At 36.5% G+C, this 12,851-nt stretch overlaps 1 protein-coding gene across 1 annotated transcript in view; it reads left to right on the plus strand.

The window, feature by feature from the left end:
- Positions 1-12,851, plus strand: part of LOC134656601 (protein unc-13 homolog B-like) — a 326,977-nt gene that overhangs the window by 99,283 nt on the left and 214,843 nt on the right. The window contains exons 6-9 of the mRNA XM_063512157.1: positions 6,500-6,613; positions 7,720-7,835; positions 9,897-10,000; positions 11,254-11,339. Coding sequence (XP_063368227.1) covers positions 6,500-6,613; positions 7,720-7,835; positions 9,897-10,000; positions 11,254-11,339 — 420 coding nt within the window. The remainder of the gene's footprint in view (positions 1-6,499; positions 6,614-7,719; positions 7,836-9,896; positions 10,001-11,253; positions 11,340-12,851) is intronic.

A 12,851-nucleotide genomic window follows, 5' to 3' on the forward strand; every position in this document is an offset into this window, starting at 1 on the left:
GTTAAGTCAAGACTACGCGGTAGTGTATGGGTCCATTTCGGCCTATCCAGCGTTCAGGGTATTCATAATCCAAGTAATTACGGACGTCACGTTGAAAATGAGCTGGAGCTCCGTGATGGTGATTCGGGGTAACGTTCTCGAAATCCTTCTCGTGTTTGCTCTGTACATTCGTTCGAGCGTGGTCTTACCATATCGAAACGTTCAATAAAAGTGTAAGCTAGATATGCAGCCGGCATTTTAAACGCGAATTGATATTAATTATTATTTTTTCAGTTTAAATTCGTAGCGTAATGTTATGACTTTATTATGAATTTTGATTTTGTCATTGTCAATTTAATGTTTTTTCAACGTTCTTACCAGCTAATACAAAAAAGTTGAATGATCAATCTTAGTAACATGCTATCATATGGGTCTATGACAGTTTATCGTAGCAATTAGGATGACCATGAGACTCAGTAAATTTAAAACATGTTTTTTAATTAACAAATTAACAAATAACGTATACATATTTTTGCATATTTCTGTTCATGACTTAGGATTCACCCTGTATAATGCGACTAACGTTAAAGATAAAATTCTGTTTATATTCGTTAGTCTTATCGTTTAATTTAAAGATTTTATAAACAAAAATTGCCCCGTTTTATTTTTTATACACTTACTATTCTAAGATTATAAATAGAAAATAATAACTCTCAGTATACAAAAAACATCTAATTTAAAACAGCACCATTTGGTGAGTTCAAACTCATGAAATATTCATCGCTGGTATATATTGCAAATCATTTTAAGAATATCGCAACTAAATTTGTGAATCTGTTGCAGGGATTAATGGGAACATACATTCGTATGCACAAACTAACACACAACCTACTTTAATTTATATTAAGTTACATAACCAGAGACTGGTGACCCCACAGTCAAACTCATTGTTGAGTTTTGCGGGGCTATTATAGTTAAGAATATCACTGTACTTTTATTAAATAAATAATAATAATAAACCAGTCTCACACTCTAAAAGCGAATATAAAATAAAATTTAAAAACAACACAAACAAATGTGTCAATTAAAATCCCAATATCCACGTATTTCGGTCTGACGCGTCTATACTTACCTATAAGAGGTTTGAAATTAGCGTCGCCTGAAATAGCCCGGTTTGGAGGCAGGCTGCGCTGGCTGAAACGGGGGCAGTGAAGAGTCGTGACCTCTCTATTTATGGAGGCAGTACCTAGTGTAGTTCGCCGTGAGGTGAGTTTGGCGCACGAATGTACTTTTATAACGGACAATTCAAAAAGTAACCACAAGTTTATTGGATTTTAATTAATATTAGTACCAAATGAAAGATACTACAAATAGATTGGAATAGTTAGTTAGGGAGTTTAGCTGCCGCATAGCTTTATGTAAATGGTTCAATATGTTAGTTCAGTATTTTCAAAGTGGCTGTCACTATCTATTTGATGCTGACTTTATATATCTAGATTCAGTATTATAGAAGGTAAATAAATATTTGAGCACTTAATAATAATTATGGTACACTCTATAAAATGTGTGATGTTTAGTTAGATGTTAGTTCGGTATTTTCATTAGTTATACCTACCTAATAATTATTGTGCACGGAACCCTCGGTGCGCGGACTCACTCTATTCTAATTCATAGTGGTCTTTACGGCCATACAGACCCACATATCACACATGAAAATAAAAAAAAACAACGGGTTGCACTCCGGGAGTGCCGGCAGAAGTGAAAACTCAATTACTACTGCAAAATGTCTGCAGCACTATGTATAATTGAGGTTAACGCCATCTAGCGTTATTTTGTCGCATTACTTGAAACCTCTATGCTTAGATTCTTTAGAAAACGCATAAAAGAGGTGATTTTCCACTAAGACGTGCTCCTTGTCTAGCAGGATCTTCGAAGATAGGGTTACGTGGAGTTTAGGACCAATAAAACGTTACGGCGCACTATTACTTACATTGTATGTGTTCAAGAACTATTAAGTGTCTTATGAGTGTGAGAGGCTATTTGGAACCACGATTAGATTTCCTTTTATGATCTATGGGACATGGGACTAATGGAAAAAGTCTATTATTGTAATTAAAGGGAGTCCGGGAGACTTGCCCAGATGGGTTTCATAAATGGTTCAAGTATCCTGGGCAAGTCTCTCGGACAACCAACATTTTTAAGAATTTATTTAGAAAGTTTACACGCTTAGGTTGCCTACATAAAATTTACTATCAAGGTTTTTCTCCACATTTTGACATACCTATAATTTCCATCTTATGTATTGATGAGACCGCGTTACGCTGCGATTGATATGAAAAACAATATCAATCTATAAATAAGGTTTGATACAGGTATGGGTTTGATAATGTCGCCATATGAAAGAAAATATCAAAAAGCACCAATCTTTTAACTTGTATCGCCTATAAACACACAATAAAAACACATTGAGATAACATACGTATATTTGAATGAACTGAAAGTAAATAAGGGTTATTTGAGAAACTGAGAAAGCCTATAACATATATAAGTGTATTTTTAACTAGCTGTCTAGGAATATCGTTTGGTATTCTCAACCGTGAAATAACATGAAACAGGCGCTAGTTACTTCGTGCTAGTGATGTGATGTTTTGTTTGTTACTGGGAATTTTTCAAGTACCTTCCTTAAACTGGGGTTAATTTTAGTCGCGGAAAAAAAATATCGATTAATTACGTTCATAATTGTTCGTTCGTTATTTTAATGTATGTTTAGCATGTAGGCACTAACTCCTAAATGTAAGTACTTGTAATATTAACAATTTTATGGACCTATGCAGTCTGAAATAATATGAATTGAATTGAATTGAATAATCACTGATTCGCTATATATATATACTTGAAAAATGTAGGCGCCAAGGGATATCGTCCCATAGAAAATTTGAATTTCGCGCCTTTTTTTACTGACAAGATTTGGTTAACCAGCTATATTTAGTAACAAGGTGGGTGACGTCAACCATCAACTTTTCAGTAGATTTAACGCAACCATGAGCGCTAAAAACTCAAAAATTAAAAGTAAACTAGTCACGTATTTCTCTAAGTACATGCGCTTTTTGAATACTGAGCTAGAAAATCTCGCCAAGCTTGATGAAAACTTGGTAAATGAAAATTTTAAAACTTAAAAAAAAGGTTCGTTTTAAAAGTCTGATTTAAGCGAGTTACGAAGCCTATGTGAGGTAGTTATTTTTTAAGTGATACATTTTTTGCACCGCACTGCACTGCATTTTCACTACGAAGTAAATGAAGCCAAAATGTCAACTTAACTTTAATTTTTGGTAATCGATTTCCATGGGATCATTTTGAGGTTAAAGTTTGTATTGAGCATATATGAATCGGCTTTTTATTCCTTCTTAATAAGTTATTAATTTGAATCGTTTGTTTTAAATAAACTTGGCTGTAATTATTAATTTCACGATAATAGTCCAGTATAACTGAAATATCATTTTCGAGTTGTTTATTAATTTAGGTTTCGTTTCTCATTATAATATTACAGGTAATCTAACTCAGTATCTCTAGACCGAATAAAAGCTCAAGCCGTCAATAATTGTAGACATTTTTCATGATCTTTTACATAAAGGTAGGCATTGTACTAAGTTATACCTTATCACAGCCAATACTAAGGCGGGTCATGATTTATTCGCTCCGAAGCCTGACGTAGCATTTTCGTCACGCAAGCTTGCTTTTTGCTGCCACATATTCTCTGTAAACTGTTGACCTGAACGATTTTGAACTCTATTTTTAAGAGTACTAAATACAAATACGAAAAGATATGAATCTAATAAAGCAGGGCTATTTTTAAAATAAGGCTATTTTAAGTATTTTCCAGGTAATTTTTGCATTAATGTTTTTTTGCGTTTAATTGAAATCTAGTACGACAACCTGAGCACTTAGGTTAATACCGCGTGTTGTTCCTGTGTATATTTTATGGTCACGTGTTGCCAACGTTGTCACAGAATTTCTAACTGCGGAATAACTAATAGGGTTATTTTTAACACAAGGCTATTTCAAGTGCTTTACCTGTTTCAGCTTCATAAAGTCATACCAAGTTGTACCGCTTATTGCAGAGGCGGGAAAATACTCGTGGAAAAGTATTGTTAATCCATTTTTCGGGGTTTTCCCAAAGGGCCATAAAAGGAACGCTATTATTATTCAAGGATGACCGAGGCTTTATTTAGTATCGTTCTAAATATCCTCATTATCCGATAATAAAACAAATTAGGTCAATAAACTCACATCGCTCCAGCAAATTAATTCTAACCCGGCGCTGAACGCTTCGGCCACGAAACGCACGCCCCAAACGTTCCCGCTAAACGCTGCGTTGATGCCAACCGGTTGATAACCAAAACTAATTGCAAAAAATAACTAACAATAATCATAAATTATAAACTGAAATAGATGTCATATAGGTATTAAAGAAAAAGAAGAAGCCCTCCAGTGATGAAGGCCGGATTCGAGTCTTTAACAATCCGGGCTAACGCCTTGAACCCCTTGGCCATCCCGCCACGGTGGAACCCGTCCCAATTTTAGTGCCCCCGCCAAGACGAGCAAAGCGAAGCGCAAGGGCACTACCTACCTTTTCTCGAAGCGCTTCGTCTTTTTTTTTGAACCCTCTTAACTTGGGTTTGGATTATACCAGATAAACAAAACACTCGGGATATGATGTCAATAGTGGACTTAATAAGCATAAAAAATTTCAATTGCATAGCTCTTATACTTTGGATTTTATTAATGTCTAAAAAAACCCGATTTCGTCACTGACTCATTCACTCATTCACTCACTGTTGATCATCAAAACCTCTAGGGTACTTCCTGAAGTCCTAGGAAGCTGAAATTTGGTATGTGAGATAGTATTAGTCCACAAACAACAAAATAATCCAAAAACTTGAAATTATTAGCCCCTAAGGGGGTAAAAAGGGGGGTGGAATTTTGTATGGGAAATCGATAACCGCGGAACCGATTTAGTTGAAATTTGGTATGTAGATAGTTATTGTTATGGGGAAGGATATAAAATAGTTACAACCCCAAAATCACCCCGTAAGGGTGAAAAGGGGTGGTAAAAGGCATTAGGGGAAAAAGGGGGTTGAAGTTTGTATGGGTCAATCAGTAAAAAAGCAGATTGTATATAAAAGATGCCCCCAAGTACGTATTTCAGGATTTTTAATAGTAAATCACCCGCAACCCTTTAAATCAGAAGATTGTCATAAGCAACTTACAAAAAGATGTGAAATCCCACCAAAAACATTTTCATGTAAAATGTTGCCAAGACGAAACCATAAGGCTCGCACTGACAAAAAGTTATCAGATATCTTGTAGAGCCAAGCTTCTAACTCTACAGGCCCTACCTTCACAGACTCTACACCTTAGTCAAAATATGTGGCTTGGCCGTTTCATTATTACAACAACTATTTTATAATAAAAAATACGACCCTTGTGACGAAGCGGTCAAGCCACATATTTTGACTAAGGTGTAGAGTCTGTGAAGGTAGGGCCTGTAGAGTTAGAAGCTTGGCTCTACAAGATACATATCTGATAACTTTTTGTCAGTGCGAGCCTTATGGTTTCGTCTTGGCAACATTTTACATGAAAATGTTTTTGGTGGGATGCCATCTTACTAAGACTAGAATTAGAATTTGTATAGGTGCAAGCGCATATTGCTTGCCCTTAGAATTGGTCAATGACGCCTAGTCTTATGGCTCTTATGGCTCTGAACTTGTGGAAATAATTAGTGAGTTTCGGTTGTCACCTGACGATATATTGGTTAAAACTTAAAACAAATGTATGGTGGTCGGCGTCCGCGTTGAGCGTGCATTATCGGAGCGTATATTTCGTGGCCCTCCGGGTAACGGTAGTGGCTCGGGTGGAAATTAGTTTAATACAAGAATTAGGTCGCGTATAATAGCGATGATAGGACGCGAGCTGAACGCACTGTCTTGATCTTGTGACCTTTTAATTCAACCAAATCAAACCAAAACCAAACCAAATCACTCTACACATCAGATTATAAAATACGTAAGATACGAGTAGGTATTAACAATATTTGGGAAAATCTGATCACAGGGCATTATTAAAACTCCGCTTTAAAATTATAATTATCATGAGATTGATTTGTTGAGCGTACCTATTTAAAATGTAGGATTTGGAATAAGTTTTAGTATAAGTAATTTTCATAGTAAAAATAAATTTACAAGACCAAGGTGAAGACGGGTGTGGCGAAGACAGGTTTTTTGTACTATTTTTACGCAGCTCTCTTTATTGTGAATTCAATGGATATCCAATTCTTATTAAAATTATTATTTTAATATTATAAATGGGCGGAGATAGGCAACTGGCGAAATGACGCTTCAAAATTCTATACAATTTTCGGGTCTATCAACTTTTTAAAGTAGTTATTTTCAACAGTTCTTCAGTACATAAATAACGATGCTGTAACCAGGTTGAATAACCATGTAACTTATTTCTATTCCAGACGCAGAAGGCACGGGGGGCGCCGACTTACAGCGCAAGTTGGACCTTCTCAACGGTGCCCTCGACGCCGAACGCGCCGAACAGGCTCGCCGGCAGATGCAGTATATAGCTCATTGTAAGCACACTTATTAATTAAACTACTTATTCGTAAGCAAGCTTTTACTGGGTGGGACATGTTGTTGTGCAGAGTGATGGCCGGCGGACCAAAATGTGGACGGATTGGTGGCCGCTTTCGGATGAAAGAAGCGCCTGGCGTCTGTTAGCTAATTGGTTGGACGACATTTAATAGTTATTTGTACAACAAGAGATCAAAGTTTGCTTCTTCGAGTGCTTATTTTGAGTCCCGTGCAAGCGAAAGATTCTATACTAAAGATTCTATATTAATTTAGAATCTTGAGCGTAGTAAGGGACTCAAAAGCGCACGAGATGTAAATAACTTTGATCTCGTGTAGTTCACAAAACTTTTCACCTCAGCAGTGAGAACGTATTAGAGAACCCGAAAAATGTATTCCTTCTTCATCACTTACCTCTATTCACTCATGTTTTGTTAAGATATACCAACAATTAAGTTTTCACCTCAGCAGCTCGAACAAGGGTACTTTGCTACTTAAAAACAGTGAGCAAAACCGCATTATGCTCACTGAGTGAGCAAAATCGAATTTTGCTCATTTTGTCTCACTCAGTGAGCAAAATGCGATTTTGCTCACTGTTTTTAAGTAGCAAAGTACCCTTGTTTGAGCTGCTGAGGTGAAAAATAAATTGTTTCTTTTTCAACCAGTTTTTTCCTAAGTGTCGAATCCTCCTATTAAGTTTGACACTTCTGTTAGGAGGTATTCGCTCTTTTATATATTAGGAAGATGGCGGAGCACTTCTGGATGAGACTAGCGTACACGAAGAGAGACCTATGCCCAGCAGCGGGTGACAGTAGGCTATAGTGATGATTATGAAGTAACCTTATTAAGATATAAATTCACATGGGGCTTTCGACGCTGACACTGTACGGGATCATGATAATATATAGCCGCTTTTCTAATGTTCTGATAATAGGTATCATAAAAAATAGCAGCACCACATTTTGGAAAGGAAACTTTAGAAATTGACATTACTACAACACTTGTATTCTAACAAAATACCTACCTATTATTTATGAATGAAGAATATTGTTTACTTTACCATGTACTTCCTTGCTGTTGCCCAATGTACGCATTATTAATTTTCCAGCGGGTTACTCCGAGGATTCCGACTACACGTCGGACCTCAACTATCCCGTGGGTCAGCACGCCAACTGCAGCGCCTCGCAGTTCCGTACCGCTGCGCATCAAATGCACACGCCACAGGTAATAGTCGCCATTTTACCTTTGATCACGTACTTAGGTACTTCTCAGGAACATGTGTAAGGCCTGAGTGGACGCTCGAGTTGAGCGTGCAGCGGTGCGGGGCGTGCGGCGTGCATGTTAAACAAATGCAAACGTATAGGAGCGGGCTTAGTGCACGCTGCTCAAATCACTTGGGAGCTCGACGCCACGCTGCACGCCCCGCCGAACGCTCCGCTTCGAGCGTCCACTCAGGCCTTACACTTACGGCCCGATTCGAACTTTAAGATACCTACGTCAATTAATAGACCGTGGGGACCTAGCGCACGTAGCCTCTATGAGGAGCTGTCAAAGCGCCTTATAGAGGCTTCTGGTGACCAGAGGGCTGGCCAATATTTTTCCCAGCGGATCAGCATTGCCATCCAGCGGGGCAATGCGGCCAACCTTCTGGGTATCAAGCGACCACGACCTAGGTCAATTTTTTTATTTATAAGTTTTTATTTTAAGTGTTTTTATTAAATAAATGTTTATTAATAGATCTAGAAACGATATGGACTAGATATGTCAGTGTCAAAAGTGACGTTTTTGTTTGAAGAAACGTCACATTTAACCTGACGACCGGTCTGGCCTACTGGGTAGTGACCCTGCCTGTGAAGCCGATGGTCCCGGGTTCGAATCCCGGTAAGGGCATTTATTTGTGTGATGAACACAAATATTTGTTCCTGAGTCATGGGTGTTTTCTATGTATATAAGTAAGTATGTATTTATCTATATAAGTATGTATATCGTCGCCTAGCACCCATAGTACAAGCTTTGCTTAGTTGTCCCTTTAATATTTATTTATTTATATATTTGACACTGACATATCTAATCCATATCGTCTCTAGATCTATTGATTGACGTATCTTAAAGTTCAAATCGGGCAGTTAGTACCCCAAACAAAGCTACCAAAAATAACTCCCAGAATACCATAAACGTTGGAATAAAATAAGTTGCATTCAACTGAAACAAGATTCACTGGCTTGTACTTTTCTATCAAATAAAATGTTCACTTTATCGAATCCCTATCTAGTTAAATATTTGTTTTATAGACGTTTATTGAATACAGATCTAATCGTGTGTACGATATGTCTGAAACGTTATACGCTTGCGTTTTACGACCATTTTATAGCAATTTGCTACGTGTTTCAAATCTTAGGACCCGTTTTATTATTGAAATATTTTATTGTTTGGTTTATAGGTTCCGTATTTTATGTCCAGCAGCTGCAATTTTATTATGGGGTTCCTTAATTATATGTATTTCATTATCTAAATCGATCTTTATTATTAGTAAGTGACTGACAACGCACGCCATATTATAAAAAAGTATTTTTTTTAATCCTAAAAATCAGAAATCAGAAATTATTTATTTGCATCGATACAGTATGGAGATGTTACAATATTATAGTACCCTACTCCTTAGGGGGTGGAAATAGGGTTGAGTGTTTTTATAACTTCTTCCCCGAACAGAAGTGGTGTGCTTGAAGGTACTTGATTCACAACATAAACTTGATGATTAAGAGCCCATCAACGTGCACACTAGCGCCACTGCTATAAAATCTTGATTATTTAAATTTAATGACAGGTATTTAAAAAAGGGGGCCGCTACGTACTTACTGTATTTTGTATTAAGTACCTTTTGAATACATCAAACTAGTTTTTATGTTCTGTCAATCTATGCGTCCAAAGTTAAAACGGCCGTTTTTGTTTTGAGCTCAAAGATCGACGAATCCAGCAACATAAAAACTAGTTTGATGTATTCAAAAGATATACTTTAATACAAGATACAGTACGTAGCGGCCCCCCTTTTTAAATATCTTTCGTTAAATTTAAATAATCACGATTATTTAGCAGTGGCGCTAGTGTGCACGTTGATGGGCTCTTAAATTTACCTATTACGATAGGACTAGGGTAGTTTATGTAAGAGTATCCCAAAATTCACCATTCGACTTGATTATGTTTCAATTGACAAAATAATTATGATTCCAGTTCCAAGAACTTCAACTCCTCATAATTATAAACAAATTGTTTTCGTTGTAATTTCAGAGATCACTGGAGGTGTCCAGAGAAAATTCATCGGAGAGGGAGGAGTATCATATGCACGGAGACACCGACCCGCTTTACTACAATAGTCAGCCAAGAACAAATAGGTAAGTCTACCTATTTGTAATAGTCATAAATTGTTTGTTATAGTCATAAATACCCACTCCATCATCATCATAACTTAAGAGCTTTGCTCTTGTCGGTGGAGTAATCGCCAGTCATTTCTTTCTTGTGATAGTCTTTTAATTTACTCATACAACGCATTATTTTTTTATTTGGCTCAGATAAGTAATTCTAGGTTTCTCTTCTTCTCAAAAGTTGTCATGACGTTATCAGGTGTTCTACCATCATATCTCTCCTATTTCTTATTATATTCAAAAAGCATTGCTCAGGACTTCTTCGTTCGTCTTACTTTCAGTCCAGCTGATCCTTTCCATCCTCCGCCAACACCTCATTTCGAAAGCTTCCAACCTTTAACCTACCTACCTATTTCAACTATCATGCATTTAACCAAAATTCTAAATCATCTAGTAACTCAACACAATCTTTGTAGAGCTTGAGTTTAGAGTGGTTGAGCACTATGCGATATAGGTATATTTTTACAGAGGTGAATATATTTTTCATCAGTCTCCCAATGACCACGAACGCTTGTATTTTAAATTCATTGAGACGCGATATTAATCCATTTACATGGTTTTATTTTGTCGCTAAAACTTCTAACTTTGCCAGTGGGTCCTTTGAAATGGTACCTCGATAAAACTGTTTCCCGTTTCGTTGCAACTATGGCCAATTTAGAACGAATGCACTACAAGTAAACGTTCGCGTACATAACTACCCTGCTATTCTATTCAGTGACTATGTATCTAAATAATACACAGATGGCGTTCAGGAGCAACAATCGATTCTTTGATGCTAGCGCCATCTCTTGTGAATTGTTCAAAGTATTTACCTTGAATGTTTGCTAAGAAGAGGATGATTTGGTTTGGACTATCTTATGTTTACCAGCCAGTATGATTGGGTTTTTATCCGCAATAGGGTTTATATCCGTCATAGCAACTAAAATAAAGACAAAAACATTTTTAATAAACACATTGTTTATTACTATAAATTTGCCACTATCGCTGTCCCATAGGTACCTACTAAACTATATAATAATATGATACAATCACATGTTCGGGGAAAATCACGTTCGTTCTGTATAAACCGTGCCTACTTTTATTAAATTATTACTAACCACTTGTAACTACGTGTGGCATTGTGTACACTGTTGTGTACAATGTTTTGTAGGTACATGATCCAATGATCAAAATGTGTTGTTATTAGTTATATTTTGATATTTACCGAGATTTGTTTGTTTTAGGTTAGAAACGTGGTCACAACTTCATGCTCAAACAAGCGTTGAATCTGCGATATCTTGGCGAACAGCCGCCGATTGGCAATCTGCAGGTATGACATAAAATCAGTGAACGCATATAAACCATGGAAGTATTCTGTCCGCTCAATTATGACCCAACGTAAAGTATTCGATTGTAGGCGGTGCTTACAGAGTGTTCGATTGGCAACTTCAGTGCGGCCGAGATGACAGTCAGTGAGGGATGGCTAAATTGGTTTATAAAAACTACGTTTTTTTGTAATTAAAAATGTCTTCATGTGTCGTGAAGTGGTGCAGAAGTTGTTTTAGTTCATATCAAGGACAGTGGAATCACTTTTCACTTGTAGTAAACAGATAACTTCAGTAAAATTTGGAATAAACATGACGACATTTTTTCAATACTACCGTGCTAAGCTAAAACGTAACAACTGCATACGACTTTCATAACAACATACGACTTTTTAAATTGCGAGGATAATAGGGATGGTTTTATGCCAAATGAAGTAGACTATTTTATTAACTTATGATTGGTTTAGGTATTTTCTATATACAGTAGAATCCGCTTATAATGACATTGAAGGGAAGTAACAAACATGTCATACTAAGCGGATGTCATATAAAGCATAGTTGATAAACTTTTTATTTTATTTTTTCCAAATTAATCTCAAACAATTTTGTGAGAGATGAGTTTTATTAACCTTATACCAATTATCAACTTTCACAGAGAGTAAAAACTAAAACAATTTAAACGCCACAGACGTCCTCGCAGGGAAAGATGTGGGGCCGGCCACGAAAACCAGCGAATTTGTCAGTATAACCGGACATAATTCCATAAAAATAGTATTTATAGGTCGAAGTTATCTTATCCGACTTTGTCACAAAGAATTTCATATGAAAACCAAACTTCGCACAGTAATTGCGTCATAGTAAGCGGTTGGTCAGTATAAGCGGAGTCATAATAAACGGATTCCACTGTAATTATAAATGTAGTAATAAATTCCTTCTTACAGATTTGTATTTTCCTTTTTTATTTCATGAGATGGAGCTATAAAAAAACTACCTAGTTATTTCAAATTAATAATCAAATTTGGTATTGTCATTTTACATTACTTTCCATTCAAATTCCCACAATATGCTATTCGCAGCAATATTGCAATATTGCTATGGAAAAAAGCTGTCCAATTAGAGAGACATGAAATTGAGTGGATGCCTGGCAAGATATATAATGTTCTATTCATGAGATAACCCGTGAGATAATCATATCCGGTCTCCTATATGTAGATACATTTTTTTCTATCACGCTTTCACTGAACTAATTTAACAAATACACACATTATCTCAAAATGTTGATCATTTTAATCCACCCTCTACTGTCACATATATGTAGTTTCTCTCTCAAGCCATTTCCGTCAGTAGAAAAGAGCGGCGAATTTAGAAAATGTAAGCGCGCGAACGGTTATGGTCCCATACAAAATTGTAATTATGCGCCTTTTTCTACTGACAAACTTGCTTGACCGGCTATATACATATAAAATATTTCCATTGGAACTGAAAGTGGGGATTTATTGTGACTCCGCCTGTTCAAA

This window comes from Cydia amplana, chromosome 18 (genome assembly GCF_948474715.1).
Source record: "Cydia amplana chromosome 18, ilCydAmpl1.1, whole genome shotgun sequence".
In the NCBI taxonomy this organism is placed as follows: domain Eukaryota; kingdom Metazoa; phylum Arthropoda; class Insecta; order Lepidoptera; family Tortricidae; genus Cydia; species Cydia amplana.